This window comes from Peromyscus eremicus, chromosome X (assembly GCF_949786415.1).
Source record: "Peromyscus eremicus chromosome X, PerEre_H2_v1, whole genome shotgun sequence".
Lineage (NCBI taxonomy): Eukaryota > Metazoa > Chordata > Mammalia > Rodentia > Cricetidae > Peromyscus > Peromyscus eremicus.
Genome location: NC_081439.1, coordinates 113,147,200 through 113,170,435, shown reverse-complemented (window position 1 = coordinate 113,170,435; position 23,236 = coordinate 113,147,200). Strand labels below are relative to the sequence as shown.

At 40.6% G+C, this 23,236-nt stretch overlaps 1 protein-coding gene across 1 annotated transcript in view; it reads left to right on the top strand.

Moving 5' to 3' along the window:
• Gpc3 (glypican 3) overlaps positions 1-23,236 on the top strand; it is a 339,189-nt gene that overhangs the window by 11,545 nt on the left and 304,408 nt on the right. Inside the window, exon 2 of the mRNA XM_059250245.1 lies at positions 19,911-20,072. Coding sequence (XP_059106228.1) covers positions 19,911-20,072 — 162 coding nt within the window. The remainder of the gene's footprint in view (positions 1-19,910; positions 20,073-23,236) is intronic.

The following is a 23,236-nucleotide window of genomic DNA, read 5'->3' as shown; positions in this document are numbered from 1 at the left end:
CTATATTCCATGCTGACCGGACTCTGACACTTGGTTCCAAGCAAAGGCTAGGAATACTTGTAAAACTGGAATGATCTTTCTTACATGTGTTCAGCTGTGTAGTTCTTTTGTTTCTGGGTTAGGAGAAAGTTGTAAAATAAATCTGGTGTCTTTAAATTCTCCATTGTTTAAGAAGTTGTCCTTATCAGGGTTTCTACTTTTACTTTTAAAGATTTATATTTTATTAATTTGTACAAGTGTATGTCTGCATTTGTGTTATATGTACACCTGCCCTCAGAGGCCACAAGAGGGCATCAAGAGCCCCTGGAGCTGAAGTTACAGACAGTCATGAGCCACCTGATATGGGTGCTGGGAATTGAACTCCAGTTCCTGGCAAAAACACCAAGTTCTCTTGACTATGCTGAGCTACAGGGTTTCTACTTTCTTTTTTTAACAGTTTTATTTTATTTATTTATTTATTTTTACGATTTATTTAGTTATTACATATACAGTTCTCTGTCTGCATGTATGACTGCAGGCCAGAAGAGGGCACTAGATCTCATTATAGATGGTTGTGAGCCACCACGTGGTTGCTGGGAATTGAACTCAAGACCTCTGGTAGAACAGCCAGTGCTCTTAACCTCTGAGCCATCTCTCCAGCCCCGGTTTCTACTTTCTTAACATGCACCCCAAACTCCTTTGTTTCTAGTAGATTTTTTGTGATCATTTTTAGGTTGGCTGGATAGTTTCCCTACATTAGAAGATCATATAAAATAACATTTACCCAGTACTTACTGTATGCCACTTGCTATCTATGCGATTTATCACAATATAGAAAACAAACCCGAAAGAGAGGTAGTGCGTGTCCGTTTTATAGTTGGAAAAACTGAGACCCGGAAAGGTTTACTTTTCTGTTTTTTGTAAATGGTGGAGTTAGGATTTAAATCTAGATTTGTCTTACTCCATCTCTAATGCTATTTCCACTGTACTCTTTGGAGTGCAAGAGGAAATAATACAGTGCACATATAAAGTTTTGACCTGGATTGTCATATTCCTTTGCCTTATGAGATATTCTACATTCTGGGGTCTTCTATTGCATTTTGCTTGTCTAATCTGTTCCTTCTAACCTTTGTTAGATGTAGGTGTTGGCTATTATGTGTCCTTTGCCTTCCCCCATGTCTTTGCTTACTCACATACTCATTCCCATGACTTCCTTATCATTTTTGAATGGTTTCCACATCTCCTTTCAATCTGACCTCCCCCTTGCTGTCCAAATTAGAATCTCACAATTGCCTGCTGAATATCTTCATCAGAAAGTCCTTAGTACATCACCTTAAACAGAACCAAGAATTAAGCACTCCATTTTCTTTCCCCGTCTTCACTAGCCTTTTTTCCAACCTTCTACCTTTCTGGTGATGGCTTCCCTTCCTGATACAGAGATTTGAAACCTTGACATCATCTTTGATTTCTCGTGTTTATATTAATTATCCAAGTCCTGCAAATCTACAAAATGTCTCTTACTCTCATTTTTTTGCCGTAAGTGCCTTCTATTCGTAGATGACAGGATTCTGGACTATTACTGAAAGGATGCTTCAGTTGTCTGTCGGCTAAATCTTATGGATCATCTGCCATCATTACCTACCCTCCAGAGTCTCAGTGCAGTGCCATCTTTTTCATGAACCCCTCCTGCCATTCCTCACGATTAGATGGGATTGTTCCTTGTTTGAACCATGTTGTCCCATCCAGACCCACTGGATCTGAATCTGTATTTCCAGCAAGGTCTTCCAGTGGATTGTATGTGTGTTAAAGTTTGAAAAAAGCTTCCCAAGTGAAAGTTAGATGAGGGTAAGAACTGTTCAGTACTTGCTAGAACATCTTAAAAATAAATTAACATCCTTGTCAGTTTTCACATCTGTGCTTTGCCCATTCATCCACTGAAGTGGCCTTAGGGACCTATATACAAGAAATGTATGTATGAGAAGTAGGGAAAGAAGAGAGAGGAGGAAGGAGAGAGGGAGGGGAATGACAGATTGGAGGAGAGGGAATGAAGGAAGGAGAGGAGAAGGAGGGGGAAAGGCTGGGGGATAAGTGAGAATGGGATAATGAACCAACCAGAGGGGGGGAGGGAGGGAGGGAGTGAGAGAGAAAGAGGGGGGGAGTGTGAGTGAGCACTCACGTGCTTGCAGGAGCACTTAAGATCTCTGTTAAGTAGTTAATAACTTTGTGACTAGTTTGGGAAACATCTGCTTTGTGTCTGTGCATAGGTAAAAGCTACAGTCTAGGCCTCTTAATTGAGTGTAGCCAGGGGCAAATATCTCCACTCATCACTTTGCTGCTTCTCTAGGGGTGAATGGTTGAACGGTTTCCCGCTTTTTCTTTTGCTGGCATTCTGAGGTCTGTCTTCTCTGGTCATTCCCAGCAGTCACTGTACACCTTGAAAGGTTTCAAAGAGCCCTGGAAGAACTGTACTTAGTGTTTCCAACAGAGCCTTCTATTTTCAGAACCAGGTTTTATGCTTTGTTTTCAAACTTCAAAGTTTATTTCTGAAATAAAAGTTTAGTTTTCCCACTGCATTCTGAAGGTTTCCTACAAATGTTAATTTCTCAAACCTAAGTCATTTCTTGGCTTTGAAATTTCAGTGCTGTGGGTCAATTTAATAACGTTGCCTAAAGGGGTTTTTTGGGGGGGAGTGGCTTCAAAAGCCTTCAGATGGGTGTTTCTTTGTTCTTTGAGGAAGTAAGTTTGCCTCATTAACAAAACTTGAAGGTGATGTTGGAACCCAAACATTCAGAGACTTCCCTCACCATCATCCAGTTCTGTTTTCAAATTTAGTCCTAATAGCAGTGACTACCAGCTGTCACTCAGGGGTAAAATCCCTGCAAAGCTCACCAACACTTCATAGATCAGTGCTAATGAGCAGCCCGGGTTACTTAGCTAACACCCCAGAGCTAAGGGAAACAAGGGGCATTTTTTGCACCCTCATGGCTTTACACACCTCTAGATCACAAGGGCCCTCCTTCATGTCTCCTTCCCTCTACTTCCCCTCCACCCTCACAAACTCCCTCAACTGGTTGTAATTGAAAACAGAAGGTGTTTTATGGTTCGTTATATTTATTGAATGGTTTTGTGTTTCTTCTTCTCCTAAAAAGACATAGATGAGTGTAATGTTTTATACTTTCCTCTGCATTTTGGTTTGGTTTTAAACTGTATTTCCTTTTCCTATAGCTCCTGTTTTCCTCCCTCCTTGTTCCCTCTCCTCTTGCCCAGTGATTCTGGGAGAGAAAACAGGTTTCCTTTTCTGCCACATGTTTGGTTTGGGTACCTGGTTACTTCTCTTGGGATATTATGAAATACTCTTCCTTATTTAGTTTGGAAATGAAGAGCTCCAAAGTGTCCTCTTTCTAAGAATCGTGAGAATTTAAAATGCTTTTTGTATAGACAGAACATGGTTAAGACTATTTGACTATCTCAAATGACTTTTTGCACAGTTGACATTCACTCTTTATCTTAATTCTCAATGAAGGCAGTTTACATCTTTGTTCCTAGAAATCTCTTTCAGGGCTGGAGAGGTGGCTCACTGGTTAAGAAATCCACCCCCTCCTCTCTCTTCCTGTCTCTGTCTCTGTTTGCCTCTCTCTCTCCCCCCTCCACTGAATGCTTTTTCTTTTTATCTAGAGATAAGGGAGTCCATTTGAAATCCTGCTAACATGTGTTAGAACTGACACCTACCTTGTAGGTTAACCAAATTACAGTCTGATTCTCCCTGATGACATTATCACATTTCAGGGACCTTGTTTCACTTGTGGGGTTTTATTGTTCCAGTCTCAATCTTGACTTCAGGTTTGAGATTGTGTTCCAATCCTACTGCTATGTGATACTGTTTCTTTGTCTTTATACTTATGGGGATCTTTTGTGTGTTTTGTATCTGTTATCTCTTTCAAACTTGGCCAAGGTTATGAGGTTATGCCCTTATGTATAAATATTTAATAAGATAAGTTCGACAAAATGAGCTTGAAGACATTTCAGTCTTTCTCCTACTCTCTCCCCAAAGCTTGCTCTCTCTCTCTCTCTCTCTCTCTCTCTCTCTCTCTCTCTCTCTCTCTCTCTCTCTCTCTCTGTGTGTGTGTGTGTGTGTGTGTGTAGGTTTGGAGGATATTCCTTTGCACTTTGCTTGATGGACACAATGGAATGGAAGCTTTTTGAGTCAGTCAAGACTACCAAAATGGTAGCTCCATGTCACAGATAACATTAGTCCCTTGTCCTATTTTTTTTAAACTGGTTCCCTAAATTCCCCTAAGCCAGAAGGTTTGAGGTATGAGATTGTGTGTTTTTTAAGAAAATATTATGGATAAAGACTAATGTTCTCAAGTCAGGAAGAACAATTAGTACCATTCATTAATCAGGGAGCATGTTTTGACTCTGGGTTCTGGCTAGGAAATATAAACTGTGAAAGTCACACATATATATGAACCTCAGGCAAATTTATGACTTGTCAGCCTTTTAAGGTTAAATTCTTAACCCCAAATCAGGGCTGGCTTTATATGTGGACTCCAGCACATTCCTCTGGGCCACTGAGCACGCCCCTCCCCAGCCCTTTGCTTAACAGCAGCTAATGGCCTAATGAGCAAGAAAGATTTCTGCCTCTTATCAGCTGCCTAAACAGCAACAGCAAGGCTGATATACACAGTTTAGGTCAAAACTTGAGTTCTTGAACTGAAAAAATACAAGGTCAGTTAAAAAACTCTAGAAATGCGGTATTCTAGAGTCATAAGTACCTGTCAAGTAAAGGAGGTAGACACTTGAGTTCACACCGGTAGTCATCGTTGCCTAAACCATGAACAGTCGAATTAATTTTGCTAATACTTCTTTCCTTCTTTGTTTAGTTCTTCTATAAATAGCCTTCATATATTTTTAAATGAGCTTTCAGTGTGTGCCTAGAGGTTGTTACAGTCACATGGGAGTGTTTGATTGTCAGATGGTGATGATGATGAAGGTAGGGATATTTATATTTTTGGCTCAGATTTGGAAGGAGCTGCCAGATGAAGGCAAGTAGACATCGACCACTTTCTGCCTTTGTTTCTTTCTGAACTGGAATTTTGAATGGCTGTTAAGTCAACTTGCCATGAAATCAGAGAAGTCTTTGTGCGTCTTCATGTTGTACTGACTTTTGAGAAAAGGAGAGAAAGTGTCTGTTTCTGAGCTCTGCTTGGAATCCTGGCTCAGACTCCCACAGAATAAATATTTTAGGGTATCCCCTACCCATCATAGAGAAAGCCCCCTGACTTTCATCTTCTGTGTCTGCAGTTTTTTCAGAGACAATAATGAAAACATTTTTTTAAAGATTCCGTTGTGTTATTGGAAATCCTATTTACATAAACATGCATTGTTGTGGCTTAGGGAAGAATGTGGGGTCCCATTCTTCAGCTCCTTGTATATCTTTGCTAAGGGTTGTCTAAATAGAAGTAATGACACTTTCGTCTAAGCAGCTTTTCTCATTTAGGTAAGCAGGGTAGTTTGAAATCTCAGTTTACTAGATAATTGAGTCTCTTCTTAATTATTTCAGGCATGCAGGTTGCTCCCTTTATAGTAAAGACCCTAAAAATCTAGTAATCTCCTCAGGCATCCATTTGGTAATAAAATCCTGTGCATTTTCAGGGGTTAATTTTCATTACAATTGCATGTCGGCTCCCTACCCCCACTCTTGAGGAAATTCTGCTATCTTTTAGGGCCCAGTTTCCTCACAGTGCAAAAGCATACTTTAGAAACCATCTAAGAATCCTGCTGGAAATACTAGATCTAGAGGAAATTTAAACGTATACAGATTCGTGCTCATTATACAACTTTCATTTAAAATCTTTAATAGCCTTGCCATATTTCTTAGAAAATCATATGCCTGATTTTGCCAGACTGGGGTATCTGCTTTGAATGAGAAAAAAAATGAATGTTAACTAAAGTGAAGCCTAAGTATCCTTGGATCCTTATTCTATCCTTTAAACACACACACACACACACACACACACACACACACACACACGCACGCACTAAAAATAAATAAGTAAAAACAAAACCCCAAATTGCCTAACCAGCCATCCAACCAAAAACCCTCAGAAGTCATCTGGTGCATAGCTAGGTGGGAAAAACTGAAGAAAAGAAAGAGAGAGAGAGAGAGAGAGAGAGAGAGAGAGAGAGAGAGAGAGAGAGAGAGAGAGAGAGAGAAAGCAAAGGGTCAGGTCACTCACCTTTGTCTGCTGGTCCTTCCGACTGGTGGGACATCAATTCAGCAGGTTTTTATTGAGCACCTGTGGTGGGGTGCTGCTAATAATCGTTAGCATCCAGCCAGCCAGGCACTGTGCTAAGCCTTTTATGAGCATAATCTCACTTAGTCCTCACCACAGCACCACCAGGTGGGAATCTTCCCCTTCATTTCACAGACAAGGCAACTGAGGCTCTCAGAAGTCTAGTGACTTGTCTATGGTCAAGTAGGCACACAGTGAATTCAACCCAGTTTCTTTCATTCCAGAATCCATCCCTTCCTTTATTTTCATGATAGGCTGAGCATTTCTAGGAAACTAGTTTTGAAAGTTGAGTGTGGATGAGATGCTAAGGACCCAACATCGAATACTCTGTTATCTCTGGTCTTGGCGTCAGGGGGAGATGTGTAGAAAGACAAAGCTCCTTATACCTGTTGTAGGGAAGGAGGAATGTATAGAAAAACCAGTGGCTTGAACTAGTTGGAATGCTGTCTCCTGAATACAGTCTAGAAGCCTGTGGTCATGGGCATCTCTTTCTTGCTTACTGAAGGTCGTTCTTCAAATGGAACTCTCTGGCTACTTGTGCCAACTTTCCATCAGTGCCTTGGCCTCATTGGAGCGTTAGCTACCTTGAAACCGCCACTCCTTAGATATGCATGGTCAGGAGGGTTTGGGATAATTGATCCCATATTTCCCATGCCACTATTTCTCCTTTATTTCAATTTCTTTGCAAGAAAGTCTCAAATTAAATGAGGCAGATATCCCTGAGCCAGATCACTGTGTCTCAAGAGCCGGAGGCAAGTCCTAAGAGTAGCAATCCACAGGGAGACTGTGGATCCAGACAGCGCATTCAGACAGATCTGGACCCTCCTGGCATTGTCTCTCAGAACCGGCTGTGAGCTCTAGAAAGCTCTCCCACAGTTTGATAAGAGAATGAGCTTCCTTTTTTTTTTTTTCTTTCCAGTGGCAATGGAAGGGAAATCCCCAAATCATCTGTTTGGGTAATTTATTTTGTTTTCATAGCTTCTAAATAAAGCAATGAAGAAAAAAGTTACTACTCAGCATGAAAAGACTCTTACATTTTCCTCAGTTTTAGAAAACATTTGGTTCAGGGAAAAATGAATTCAGCACCGTGTGTGTGTGTGTGTGTGTGTGTGTGTGTGTGTGTGTGTGTGTGCGCGCGCGCGCGCGCGCGCGCATGCATGCGTGCGTGAGAGAGAGAGAGAGAGAGAGAGAGAGAGAGAGAGAGAGAGAGAGAGAGAGAAACAGTATCCTTTGGCTACAAACCCACCAAAACTTGCTGTGTCTCGAATCTTCTTGTAGTTGGTCTACAGTGTTTTGCTTGTCAACACACTTCTCAAGCGCTTTCTCCTCCATTAAATCTCTTCCACAGAAAGATGTTACCAGGTCTAGACTTCAATAACATGCAGGAGGATGGTCAATGGATGAGGATTTTGATTCATACTATGTGGGTGGTGTGAGGAGGTAGAAAATCTGTCCCTTTCAGCACTTTTGACTTCTAACACTGTAACACTATATTGAAGATGGCTAACCTCACTGGCCCATTTACACAGCTAGTCCCCAAGATGGTCCCCAAGGTGGTATAAATGCCACAGCACTGGAACACGTCCGTGTAGCTATTCAGATAAGCTGAAAGACAGAAAAAGGAAATGATTGATAGCAGCACTTCTCCATCAGGGGTAGAGACTGAGTGCTTGGTTTTCTTTCGGTTGCATTTTGCTTAGGTGCAGTGTGCGTGCTGTACTAACAAGGCAACTGACTCCCGTCCCCGCCAATTTCTATCCTAGGGAAAGAGGAAAGATATAATAGAGGGTGCAGATTATTTACAGTGGCTGAGAATGTAATTACAAGGTGCAATGGCTTGAAACTGAAATGTAGGTTAGCCGTTAGAGCTGGGAGAAGCATCATCACAGTAAGGACAATTGGGCATCGGAAAGATTTGCCTGGGAGCTCGTGAAATAGCATCTCCAGAAAAGCTAAGGAGTAGGGCAGGGGTAATGTGAAGAAAAACACAAACTCAGTGTTGGGCTCAGGTCCAGACTCACAGGCAGCTTTCGTTACTGCCCGGCTTCCTTTCTGATTATTTAATTGCTAATCTTTTGAAAGATTCTTTTTTTCATGTATCCAAAACAAGCCTAATTTGGTACGCGTAAGATAACAAATGCCTTTGAGCAGTGAGAAGGAGGCATTTGAATTGGTCTCAACAGCCTCCTATCAGATTTTCTGGAATATGGGCCAACAACTGAGACGTTGTTGTTGTTGTTTCAATTCTGCAAGGCTTTTAAATCCTTATAGTATGTAAGTATTGCAGCTAAAGACAATATGGATTACATTAGTATTGTTTATCTTAGGGGTGATCTTAAATAAAATTTTGTTTTGGTCTATGTTCATGTTCATCTTTTACTTGATCTTTACTTCTTCTTTTTTTTTTTTTTGATATACCCTCTTCCCTGTTCTTCATATACCCCCTCTCCCTACCTCCTTTTCATTGCTGGAGGAAGGTCCAAAGAACCTCCTTTGTCTTCAAGCATGAAGGTCATATTTCAGGAGTATTGCATGTAGAAACAGCACTCGATAAACTAAGTGGCTCACCCAAAGCAGAATATACTCAGGATGAAACATCTAGACAACATTAGGGTGATGTTCTTGCATGAGGTAGAAGGGGAGATGGCAAATGTGTCCTAAGGCTGCCACATGTTGCCTAAAATTTGGTGGTTTAAAACCTTGGGCTTTTTCCCCCTGACAGTTCTAGAGGTTAGAAATCCAAAAGAAGGCTACCACAGAGTTGCCTTTCTAAAGATACTGGGGAAGGAGTCCTTCCTTGCCTCCTTGAGCTTTTGGTGGCTCCTTTTCTGTGACTATATCCCTTCCATCTCTGCCTCCATCTTCCCATGTCCTTCTCTTGCTATGTCTTTCTTTTATGTGTCTTTGCATAGATACCTGTCATTTGGATTTAGACTCCACTCAGATAATTTAGAATGACCTCATCTCCAGATTCTTAATTATGCCTTCAAAGACCTCTTTTTCAGATAAGGTCACAGTGACACATTCTGGGAGTTAGGCATAGACATACCTTTTTAAGAGATAGCATTCAACCGTCTGTAGATGTGAACTCTCTGGGGCTTCCTGAATGACACCATCTTATGGGACTCCTCTACTCAAAGGGAATTCGTTCAAGGAATGCTTAAAGTGGGTTGTCAAATGTCACGGGTTTCCCAAGAGGGATGTGCACAGTACCTGCTGTTAACCCATTTTCCACACAATTAAACTGAGGACATGGGGAGTAAAAAAAAGTTTCTGGATCAGAAGAAGAGAGTTTTGAAATACAATAGGCTACCATGTTTATTCAGCATAGATTTTGTCTTATGACTGGATTTTTTTCCCCTTGAAAAGTCTATTTTCTTTCCTAAACATTTTAGCCACAGGAAAGCAATTATTGCTTATTACCCACCTGAAAGGCCTTTTCATGGGATCTGTGGGACCAAGGTGATGGTAGACTTTCAGTGTGCTGCAGCTTTCCCCTTCTTCTTTGTTATTTGCTGAAATGCTAGCAACAGGGAGACTTGGGAGCCAGAAACATCTGTGAAACAAAAGACTGCCTTTTTAGGTTGACGATCAAAATTCTAGCTGTGGCTTGCATACAAAGTGGTTAATATAGTTTGTGCAGATGAGATCTTCTCTGTAGAAATGCTTTCATCCTTGCTCGCAATGAAATGACCAGTTCTACCATTCCTGGCTATGGAACATCTCTCTTCTGATGGGAAAACTTGGGTGTGTCAAGGGACTAGTGAGGAAGAGTATGGCTTTCATGGAAGTATAAAGAGAAGGAAGAACCTTGAAAGATCACTTGATTGCTTTCTACTGCAGAGTTGCTTCTGCAGTTTCTCATATTGCCAATCAAATTATGTTTGAATGTGTCAAGAGACAGGAGTTTCATCACTGACTGTTCATAAATCCAATATTCAGCACTTCAGTGTACCATATACCAGGCTCCATGCAAGGGGTTCTCAACATTTGGGTCATGATCCCACTATCCCTTGCCGTGGAAGGGCAGCTTGCCTAAGTCACAGGTGATTTCATAACAGAGCAGATGATAGCACCTGATCCTTGTTGTGAATGAATCCCCTCCCCACGGTGAGATTTCATACACAAGGAAGGGCTGGGTCCTTAGGTTGAGACTAGGATATTGAAATTCCTCACTGTCACTCTGGTTTTCGTATTTGAAGATTGCATCTCAAAAATTAAAAGAAAAATTATCCATCTTCTGAAAGACAGGATCTCAGCTACTTATCTGTGTAGAATAATAATTAGGGAATCACTAGGGGAGATAGTGAAATTACCTTAGCTTAGTCCCTCTGGAAGAAATCTAAACTGAAAGAATATTCTGCATCCCAACTCCAGGTGGCTGCCGCTCTGTTCCAGTTCAACCCTGGCTTTGCTCTCCAATTCAGTTTTCATTTTATTAGGGGGTTTCCTACCAAGGATGTGTGTGTGTGTGTGTGTGTGTGTGTGTGTGTGTGTGTGTGTCCCCGTCCTTCCATTATTGTTAAATTCATCCTAGTGTTATCAATGAATCTGACCTATTTCTGTACAACGAAGTCTCTTGAAGTTATAGCATTGCCTACAAGTGAAAGCGAGGGACTTCAAGCCCAAACCACAATCGGTCCCTTGAAATAAAAAGATGAGTCAGTCAAAGGTCTTTCCCTCAAGGAACTTAGGTCCAGAGAAGGCAGACAAATATAACTGTGAGTCAAGTTAGAATGTGAGAAGTATCAATAAAAGATGGAGCATGTCATGAAAGTTCAAAGGTCTGAAAACTTTTGGAGTCTGTCTCTTTCTGTTCACAAGAACATTCTCTACTGTGGGAACCAATGGAAAGGCAGCTGGGGTGATAGCGCAGCAGGGCTCATGTAACTCTTTACCTTGCCTTGCCTTTCTAGTCTTGCCAGGTTCCTTGGAGTGCAGAACATTCCACCTACTTATAAGTCCCCATACCCATGCTCCATTTTCTTGGAAAATTTGTAAGAAATAGAATGACTTGACCAGAAACGGACTGTAGAAATTTTTTTGACAATTAGGTCAAGAAGGATCTAGACTCAGAAAGTCCACTTTGGAGGTGTCATCTTCGAAGTTAAAAGATGAAAAGTGATGAGGCAGCAATGGGAAGGGGAGAATCAGAAATATTGAAAAAGCAGAAGTAGGATCTGGAGAAATGGCTCAGTGGTTGAGAGCACAAACTGCTCTCCAAGAGGACTGGAGTTCAGTTCCCAGAATATGTTAAGATGGCTGACAGCCAACTGTTAACTCCAGCTCCAGGGGTATCTGACGCCCTCTTCTGGCCTTCGTGGGCACTGCACTCACTCATACAACCTCCCCCCGCCACATATATATGTAATGAAATTCTACAAAGCACAATCTGTAGAATATCATATTTGGCTATTGCAGATGAAGATGAACTAAGATATCTTAGAGTGATCAGAGGTCTAATTAGGAATCCTTAGAACAATCTATGAACTCTAGGGTAGAGACCATGTTTTGCACATCATAGTATTCCTTGTGTTAGGCAAGGTCCTTGGCACAGAGTTGGCACTCTATGAATATTGGGTAAATGAATTGCTCAACAGGTTAGTGGGCTGAATATAATCAATGAATTTGTATTTTCAGAGTGCATGTCTACTGCTGCTTGGAGATGTGTTCCAGAAAGAACCATTTTGTGCAGAGGGTGTGTGTATGTGCAGAGATCTGGGGATTTAACTTTTACTGGGCATGAAATGACAGGCAGTTAGTTGGCAGTTGGCAGTACAGATAAAGGTAATTCATCCTTTAATTCTGAAGCCTAGAGAATGGCTTATCTCTAGGGTTGCTTTAAACCCCCAGTACTCCAGTGTAGTAGTGACATTTTGGCCTGCCTTTTATAGAAGCCGAGTCTATGGCAGCCCCAGGCAGAGTCTTTGATTTCAAGTCTGAGCTCCTGATATCCAGGTGCACCCTCTACAAGGTCGTGTTCTTTCAGGCTAAATAACCTTCTGCTGGATTCCCTAAGATCATTTCTTTATCAGCAATGATCACTTTCCCCACTGGTTTCAAATGCAGCCATTTCTTTCATCTGTATTCCTGGCTTGATTAGTGAGAAATTAATGAGCATGTAAGATTTGATTTAGATAATGATTAATTAGGGGAAAAGGTGCCATTCTAATAGCAAGTCACTATTATATGCTAAGGAAATGAGTTAATATTTTTGGATGGCAAATTGACTTGTCCTTTGTTAAAAAACAACCTTTTAAAATGCCTGATATATTTTTTGTAATCTTAATAAATATGTGTTATTTTCCCTACAAGTCATGAAGTAACTGGGATTTTATATCATTAAATTCTTTTGTCTAATATTACCTCAATGATAATACTGCTTTTTTTTATTTTCAGCACAGTGTACTTTTGTTAGGAAAAAAACCACTGTTCATAAAGCAGACCTTGACAATGAAATGTGTCAAATCATCATACATACTCACAGCTATATGGAAAAGATTTCAATTTTCATTGTTACTGAGCCCTGACACTTCATTTTTTTCCTGTTGCTGTTTGAATATGCTGCTTCTGCTCTCAGAGAAGTATAAGGATCAAGGTCTCCATAAATATTTCTTCTGTTCTTTATGTGTTTTCTAATAGGATTTTGACAATTTTTTGTCATTAGTTAAAATTGTAGTCTAGTCAAATAACCAACATATAGAACATAATAAAGGTAATTAGAGAATCGGGGGAATGGAAGTGACCTTGAGGGGTTACTCCATCCATTTCTCAATTTCAGGCTGTATGACTAATCTTCCTAAACAGCACTCTTCATCATATTATGTCCCTGCTCGAAAACTTCCAGTTGTCCATTATTGCCTCTAGGGTTAAGCCCATAGGTCTTGGCCTGCATTCAAGGCCCTTCAAATCTGGGCTTGTCTTTCCTGATAAGCTAACTATACCCTGGATTGCAGTCTGTCTCTGAACAAGTTGGCGTGTACTCTCCTAGTACCAAACACATATCACCCGTCGGCCTCTCCAAATCCTTTCTGTCCTTTATGCTCTAACTCAAGCCCCGTGTCCTCTTGGGCATTTCCTTTGACTTCTCCCCACAGAGTGTCTGATGAATATTACCTTATCTAGAAAATATTATCATATTACATATTTTAAAAACCACCATTATTGATGTATAATTTATAAACAATAAAGTGTGCCCATTTTAAGTAACGAGTTTTGACAAATATGTATAAACACTTCTAACCACTGCTTCAATTAAAATATAGATTATTTTCATCACTTCAGAAAGTGTACTGCATATTTTCTCACATAACCATGGACCAATTTAACTGTTCTCTGGTTATTTTGGGGTGTGAAAGTCTGGTCTCCACATGAACACATGAATTTAGTTTCTTTTTTATTTGTTGAATTTGAATTCACACTTATTGAAGGTTTACTCTGTACCAAGAAGGCTGAGATATTTATTCTGTAAAGCAGAGAGTATTGGTAATCCCATTTTACCGGTAAGGGCAAAAGCGCGTGTCAAGGTTGTGTGAGCTGCAGATGGCAGTGACTAGACTTGACGCAGCTTGACCTGCGGAGCAGTAAGTACTTTTGCTTTACCTGCTCTTACTGCTTTCCATACTGCTGGCTTCCTGTCTTGGAATAAAACCCGATAGAACGGACACATTGAAACAACCTCATACACACTGTCAACTCTCTGCTTTTCATTGTGGAAAGAGCCCCAGTCTGGAGTAGAGTTTCTGGCTGTGGTAAGCACAGGACTGCATCACAGCCCTGGTGGAGTTGGAGAAGGGAAAGTGGGGCCAGTCTAAAATGTCAGGTTTTTACATGGAGGCAACAGCGAGCAAGAGGTGAGCCCAATGGGAAGAGCATGTGATGAGAGTCGAGAAGGTTGAGCCACAGGCATCCATGCCTGGAGACATCAGCAGCTGTAAGTGTGTAAAGGGTGCTGCTGCATCTAAAGAGAGCTTCCAGGAGCTGGCCAGTGGTGGCGCACACCTTTAATCCCAGCACTTGGGAGGCAGAGCCAGGCAGATCTCTGTGAGTTCGAGGCCAGCCTGGGCTACCAAATGAGATCCAGGACAGGCACCAAAACTACACAGGGAAACCCTGTCTCCAAAAACCAAAATAAAAAAAGAGCTTCCAGGGGCACTATCTGTGCTTACTATCTGTGCTTAGCTTCTGGGAAAGGAGTGCCATGTAACGATGCAGAAACTGAGCACACACGAGTATGACCCCCCCCAAAGATAAAGCTACTATGCTTCAAATAGCCCTTTTAAGTTGTAGAATCCCAAACTGGATCCCATGTGCAAGAAATACTTAATGTAAATATAATTTGAAATATATGCTATATCATTCCTTCAAATGAAACGTGTATTTGTTTATAGTCAAAATGCTTAGAAATTGATTTTATGGTATTTTTCCAAGATCAAAGTTAATTATACAGATATAAAGCTGTCAGGGTCATCTCCACTACCCTGAGTTTTAAATAGTTCGTGGTAGTTCTCTCAGTCTACAACGCTCATTAATTCAATAGTACGTACATCAGTTGAATGATGTCACTGAGACATTCCAAAGGAAATGGAAGTTGTTCTCAGCTCTTTAAGAATTTATAATGTAGGAGAGTAGAGTTATAGTATGAAGGTGTTTTTTAATCCTTCAAAACAAATGGAAATTAGTAACCCTGTAATGACTTTAGTTATTATTTATTTATTTATTTATTTATTTATTTATTTATTTATTTTTCACATTTGAGAATGAAGGTTATGAAATCTCCCCAAATGGAGCACCCTGGCTTATTTGAATAGTGAAGTGCTGAGTCTTCTGTTTATTGCCTTGCCAGGATGTGTCTTTACCATTCTTTCCCTTCCCAGCTGAATTTCACTCTTTACATGAAAGGCAGGTGAGGATCACTTTGAAAGTGTAATCCCAAGTTAGTTTTTTGTTTATTAAAAGGGATTCTTTCCCTTCCACCTTTCGTTCCTCATATGCTTAAAGAATGCTTCCCTATTTACTAAGTCGTTTTGTTCTTTGTTTTAAAAAGTTTATTCAGCCAGGCGGCAGTGGCGCACACCTTTAATCTCAGCACTTGGGAGACAGAGGCAGGAGGATCTCTGAGTTCGAGGCCAACTTGGTCTATAGAGCAAGTTCAAGGACAGCCAGAGCCACACGGAGAAACCCTGTCTTGAAAAAACGACAAAAAAATTATTTATTTTATGTGCATGGGTATTTTAGCCTGCACGTCTGTGTACCACATGCATGTAGTACCCGTGATGGCCAGAAGGGGACATTGGAGCCTCTGAAATTGGAGTTATCAGACAGTTGTGAGGCACCATGTAGGTGCTGGCAATCGAAGCTGGGCTTCTGGCAGGGCAGTCAGTGCTCTGAACTGCTGAGCCATCTCTCCAGCACCTTTACTATGTTTTGTTGGTTGCATCTTATTTCTTCAGCTGATCTTTTGACTTTTGCCCTTACAAGTATATAGATTTCTCCGCATATCTCCTTGGCCATTTGCCCTAGGATTTACTTTGTATTCACTCCATTTAGGATTCAGTTCCTAGAGTAACTTTCTTTCTTAGTTGGTGAGGATTCCCTCTACATTTCTTCTCTATTCCGTTCTGTTTTGTTACTTCCCAGCAAATGCTCACGGCGTTCAGTACTGTTAGTTCATTTAGGCATGCGGAGTGCTCCTATGGTGAATTTGTCATGAGGAGGTTTTGAAGCTTGTCTATGAGTTATAAGGAATTTATTTACAACAAATTATTTTTCCATCTGGAATGCATTTCCTTTGTTAGGAAATCCATTTCCTTTGTTAGGAAATCCTGAATTCTTATCATTTATGAGTGTTTTTACTTTTTTAAGTCTATATCCAACTCTTAGCCCCTAAGATCAGTTGTTCTGGTTTATTGATTAACCAGGCAGTAATAATTGAGAAAGAAGGTAAATTTATATATATATATATATATATATATATATATATATATATATATTTGGATATAATATATACTTAACATCTTCATGACAGTTGGCATCTTTCCTGAAAGGTTTTCATTTGAGATTTTATTCCTTTACAGAGTTTTAGCTAACCTGATGAGATGATGAGCGTTTCCAAATGGTGGGACTTGACCAATGGTACAGTGTAGCAGTCCTAAATACCTGTAAGGATGAGCATAGTAACGCCTAAACAAGCTGCTGTTACCATAGCTTAGAATCATTCTTGAACTTCTACAGGAACATTGAACAACATTTTTTTTTTTTTACCTTATAAGATATTAGCAACAAATCAAGTGCTGGTGGAAATGGATACAGTACCAACAGCCAGCCACCCTGTGGAAAAATCTCAGCCGTCCTGCCAAACCCGAAGTGATCCCCAAGGCAAATGTAGAAAAATGCAGAGCTGTGTATATACCAATTAATTTTATGAACTTATTTAAGTACAGAGAGTTTAAGCACACATGACATAGACATTGCTTTACCAAGAACATAAATTAAACCTTGTGAAATGATCAGGGACTCGGTATATGGAAAGATTTACTATATAGAGTTCTTTTTCCCTCATATCTATGTGTGTGTCCCAACAGCCTTGTTTAAATTTAGATTAGCTACTCTTCCCCAAGGGGGCTCTTTCCCTCCTTGGTCCAGTAGACTGCATCGGTTTCCACTCCTAGAATAGCATAATATTTTGTAATTTCATGTGGAAAGAACATAGCTACAACTAGCCCTGGTTTCTTTCCTTTTTTCTGGCTAGAGTCATAAAGCCTTTAAGCTTAGACCTTATTTAAAATTGGTTTAAGGCTTGTATATGAGATTGACGTTTATAGGAGATAAATCTGAACGCCATGTCTCCAGACCCCTTTCCTTCTAGTACTATAAATTGTGGTGCTGGATTAGGTTTGCTGGTACATAGTATCTGCTCTCTCCTTTAATACGTTTGTCAGCTGTTCCCTTGGGTAAAGGGAAGTGAAGAGCTTGGAGTCAATACCTTGGATTCAACACTGATGGCATGAGAGACACAGAAGAATGAGTTTCATTCTTAAATTAAGAAAACGTAGACACATGCACTAAGGCTACAATCAACTATAATTACTGTGAAGTAACCTGGTGTACTAAAAAATCACCTTTCTCCTAACTTAGGACTAACTAGTCTCCCTCCCTTTATTAAGTTTAAAAAGATGCCTAAAATATCTGATAATGCTTTATAATGTCACTAAGATTTATTGAACCTTACTTTCCCTAGGACCTTATTGGACTTGGGCAGAAGTTACGATCTGTACATATATTTTATCATCCTAATAATGTTGTTTTATTACACTTATTTGCTACGACTAGGGATTTCTCTCTCTTAATCCATTTAGAGGATGAGGTCCTTGTGGGCAGGGACAACGTTGTACCTCCCACATGTGGTATAATGTCTGGCACATAAACAGTATATTAGATTGGGTCATTGGAAAAGCAGATGCCAATTAAGTGGACAAGCACCTAAGGCAGTGTAGAATTGGATACTCAATAGGTTTATTAAGATAAACACTTGTGAAGGAAAGGAGGGAGGATGCTGAAGGAGGATGAAGAGTCATCAGAGCAGAGTGCAGGTCCGAGCCCTGTGGAGGAGGGGTAAAAGGAAAAGTTGTATAGGAAAAAAAATTAGAGCCTGTAGTGCAACATTAAGACAGTTTTCAAAATCAATGGGGAGTCTTTAACCCAAGGTCCCCTGTGAGCCAGGTTCCATGATTTGCAGCATCTTATGTCTTTGCCATGTGCAGTCGCTAGTTGGGAGCCACCCCGAAGGACTGTGGCCTCCGCACACAGGGTGGTGAGTCAGAAAGCAGCAGCTAGGCTACTAGTTAAGTGCTCCCCATAGGAGGAGTGCTCAGATGAGCATTTTCATGGCCACGTGGAAGGTGCTCACTAAATGCTTACGGAAGAGAGAGTTTGAGGAATTGAGGAATTGCACACAGTAGAACACGTGCTTAAGCCTGTGTGAGATTAGGGGTTTAGTCCCCAGTAACGTCCTTCCCACAAAAAAGGCAAAACCAGAAACGAAGGCAGGAGTTGCATAGAGGAGGAGGAGTGGACTCAATGCTCATTAAGCCTTGATATTTGCCAGTGTTGTGAAGGACCCAAAGTCATGCGGTTCTCCCTCCCTCCCTCCCTCCCTCCCTCCCTCCCCTTTTCCCTCCCTCTCTTCCTTCCTCCTTCAAATGTTGCCTTCGGGAAACAAGGCTTCATGAATATTGGTTATAAATGAGAATGGTCCTTGCTGCCACCATATTCCGTATCTTATTTGCTTGACTTTGTAAAAAATTAGAAAAATCCATGGCTTTGGTGAGGTATTAACTGCTATGTAGTAAACACCACGTTCTTAAAGAGTACACACTAACAGTTTTGATTGTGGTGTACATGTCAAAGTGGTGAAGATGTCCATCACTCTGAGAAATGCCCTCACTGATCTTTGTGATTCCTCTTTCTCCCCTCTTCCTGCCTTCCGTCCTTATACATCACTAAACTGCTCTGCCTATAGATTAGTTTCCATTTGGTAGTGCCTTATAAATGGAATCATAGAGTCTGTACTTTTTGGATCTGATTTTTTTTTTTTTACTTAGCATATTGTTTCTGGGTTTGATCATGTGTTAACTTCATTCCTGTTCCTAGCTAACTGTAATTTCATTGTATAGGTATGCCATGGTTTGTTTTTCCTTTCATATGTTTTTTTGTTTTGTTTTTCAAGACAGGGTTTCTCTGTGTAGTTCTGGTGCCTGTCCTGGATCTCACTCTGTAGACCAGGCTGGCCTCGAACTCACAGAGATCCACCTGGCTCTGCCTCCCGAGTGCTGGGATTAAAGGCGTGTGCCACCACCGCTCGGCTCATATTTGTATTTTTTATATAGCACTTATCTTCACCCAACATGACGTTTGTTTCTATTTTCATTGGGCTATTGTCCTCAAGACTATGAACACCATGAGGGCAGGCCCATCGTTTTGTGTTCTCTACACTCATTGTGATTGGCATTAAGTAGCAACCAAATAAATATTTGTAGACTCTTGGTAGACTTTAAGTTAAAACTACAACAAAGCTTTGATATGGTATTGATGTTTTGATTATTTTTTTCTGAACAGCACTATTAGGCTGGCCAGACACGTATTTCATTTGGAATCATAACTGGGATTTAAAAAATTGTCTTTGGTTGTGTTTATATTCATAAATAACAATCAGGAAAAATAAATTAGAAGAATGAAGATTGATATTTAAAAAAAATTAAATGTTGGTGTTCAGTGGTGTGTATTTGGTGCTGCTATAAATTATTTTGTGTAGAATTTATGAGTCAGACCCCAGCAATTAACTGAGTTATTCAAAAGAAATTAGCTATGAGGGCAATTGGATGAATTGAGATAAACAATATACTCAAGTCCTACTGTATTTAAAGAGAAATGTGGAAATGTGTTGTTTTGTCCTGTTTATTTTTGTGCTTACTCACACACATGCATGTGTGTGGGTATGTGTGTGTGTGTGTGTGTGTGTGTGTGTGTGTGTGTGTGTGTGAGAGAGAGAGAGAGAGAGAGAGAGAGAGAGAGAGAGAGAGAGAGAGAGAGAGAGATTTTCTGCTTACTGAAACATGAATACCTTGTTTGTTTCAGGATCAGATTTGCAAGTATGTCTCCCCAAGGGCCCAACATGCTGCTCAAGAAAGATGGAAGAAAAATACCAGCTAACAGCACGGCTGAACATGGAACAGCTACTCCAGTCTGCGAGTATGGAGCTCAAGTTCTTAATTATTCAGAATGCTGCGGTTTTCCAAGGTGAGTTTGGGGGATCATTTTCAGTGTACTGCTCAATGGCATCATTATTTGGGCTCAGGGCTTTCAAATGCTAAATATAATTTATAAATTACCATTCCAGTATGTATGCTTGATATAAAAACCTCCCAGTGAGAGATCCTGGATAAGGAAACACACAGTTTTAAAACAAACTTCATTTTAATCTTTGAAAAAGTAGATAATATTAAAAATCATTGTCCAAGGACATTATGTTTCCCTGCATGTAAAAGGCATAAATCACTGCTGAAAAAGTCAGTGATAATTTTCTCTGTTAGTCCGTAAGACTTGTTTTCAACTGTCACGACCACCACCACTACCACCACCACCACCACCACCACCACCACCACCACCACCACCACCACCACCAGCACCCTCCTCATAAATTCCAAGGCCAGCTTTCTTCAGGGGTGAGTCAGATCCCTGAGGAACATTCATGAACTCCTTCTGACCACTAAGACCATCTCCATTTAAGAGGGAGCCTCTGGCTTGTTGGCCAGCCATTTTGCAGTTTGTGTGAGTGAGTGGTTACGTCTCCTGTCCTTGTGAGTGTCGGTTCTTACTGTGCTCCTCTGTGGACTGTGAAAGGACAGGCAGCAAACGATAGTAATTTACAGGAAAACTCCAGCAGCACACACAGGGTCGACTCTTCAGATTGAAGAGCAACCGTAGACGATGGCAGTGGTAGTGCAACAAGAAGCCTTTACATGGTACCGTGTGGCTTGAAGTAATTGACATGTGTCATTTCATTTTAAACCTCACGGTATGCCTATGAGTTACCTCCATTTTATAGATGAAGACCCAAGACCAGAATGGTTAGTTAATTTGCCAAGACCACGCAACTAAAATAAATGGTGAAGGCAAGATTTGAATGCAGATTGCCTGCTTTTTTAAATTCCATGATTTTATCCCCTGACTTAGGCTACCTCTTGTGACGAGGAAAATTACTTGTGGATGTGGAGACTTTTTTCTATCTCTTCTTTAAAGAGTGTGTGTGGGGAATGCTGCATGTGGGTAGACACTGTAGTGTGGGTGTACACACATGGATATGCATGTGTGGAGCGCAGAGGTCAATGCTGTGCATCTTCTTCTATTACTCTCTACTTTCAGTTTTTGAAGGAGGATCTCTCACTTAATGGTAACTCACCAATTTGGCTAGGCTAGCCAGCCAGTGAGCTCCTTGGCTATTCTCCATCTCCAGTGATGGAGTTTCAGGCCCACACTGCTACACCTGACTTTTTATGTGGCCGCTGGGTATCCGCACTCCTTATTTTACCATCTGAGCTATCTCCTTGACTCCCTTCTATCCCATCTTAATTAAGCATACTGAATCAGCTGCCACCTTCCTGTAAAGGTAGCCTTTGGGTCAGATCTAATACTTCTGACTACTTGGCATTCTAAAGCTTCATATTGATGGCACCTTTACAGAAATTACCTCTTTGAATTATAAGGTGGGGCAATTATACCTTAGTTTAGGTATTAAAATGAAATCATCAGTATTAGCTAAAATGTTGTTCAAATTAGCTAATAAAGCATACACTCACAACAGTTTCTTGGGTCTAAGCCTCAGGGGATATTGATGTTAGGTTCATTATATGAAGTACAATATGAAAGCAGGAAATCTTTGTTAACCTATTTATGCAGTGAGACTCTTGTGAAGCATTTGTTGAGACTAACAATTTAGTGACAGAATGAATAATTCAGGCCAGTTTAAAAAATACATGCACTGTTCAGGTACCTCTTTGATTGGTTTTGGAGTTGCTGTACTGGCTGTCAGTGGGGTGAGAAGTGATGTAACAAGAGGATTGGGGTGAAGTGGACAGGTGAAGCTTAGTCTTTGAGGCATGAAGGCACTTGGTTAGAATGGAACATCAGTGACTTACTGAATTCCTAGAGTAGCCAAGGCCCTGTATGTCGCCTTTCAAGCATTGCCTGCTGAGAAGGGATGGTAGAATGATAACACTGGAATCCCAGTCTCGGAGCAGGACTTACTGCTTTCCATCTGAGTGTCTTTGTTGTTGGAGTCCGTGGACCTGTCCAGCCTTGCACTTTGCATATTGTGTTTTATGGGGCTGGAACAGCAAGAGACTAAGGACAAAAAGAAGTTCTGACAGTGTTTTGATTGGACTAGAGTAGATATGGCTGCTATAGTATGGAAGCTGAACATTAGTCAAATGAGCAGGGAGTAGGAAGTGGAGGCAACACCAGCTACTGATGTCCTCTCTGTCTCTCATATGCACACACACCTACATAGATGTTCATGTGTGTGCACACACACACATTTATTTCTAGAATTGCAGGGACAGGCAGAAGGAGAACTGTAGCAAGAGAGCATGGAGACAGTTAACTGATGCCAACTCCATTGTGCTTTCAACCTTGTCATCCTATCTGTTCCTTCTTTATCTCTTTTCATTCTGGTTTTATTTTTGTTTTTAGCATTCCTCACTTAAAAAATACCCACAAGAGAAAATCAACCACAATCATAGAGCTCAAGGCATTTATGTTATGCTTGGAGAAGCATTGACCACAAATCCTTTCCGTAACAAACATTTTGAAGAGAAAGGGCTTCAAACAAGGGATCAGTAGAAGACAATTGCTATGAAAGCTGGACATCTATTTCCTTTTTCTTATAACTACTTATTATTCCCATGAATCGGAATTGAAGGGCACAATTGTTTTTGCTCTAAACTCAACATCCTTCCCCCAAGATCCCAGTAGACCAAATTATTGAGAAAATTGCCTTACTACTTTGTTTGTGTGAAATTTGATGTGGTAGCTTTTGTGAGCTATTTTCTTCACCACGTGAAGTTGGAGAGAGCTTGTCTTAATCTTGGCCGAGATTCACAATCTCTTTAGGATTCCTTCAGTAGCCCTCATTGGGGATATGTCAGCAGTGAGAGCTCTCTGCAAATATGTGCACAGTTCCATGAGCAGTCCTTACTGCCTCAATTTGGATTTTATGTCTTCGATTGCAGGAAGCCTTTGCCCTCATAAATGAGCCTGGGGCCCTTTGCTACAGTGATTGGAGTGCTCTAATGCTAATGCTGTTTTGATAATGATTGAAGCATTAAAAAAAGTTGTTCTTGATCCTCAATCTTTGCATTGCCTCGTTTCCTAAATTTAATTTACTTAGATGTGCTTAGGAAAAT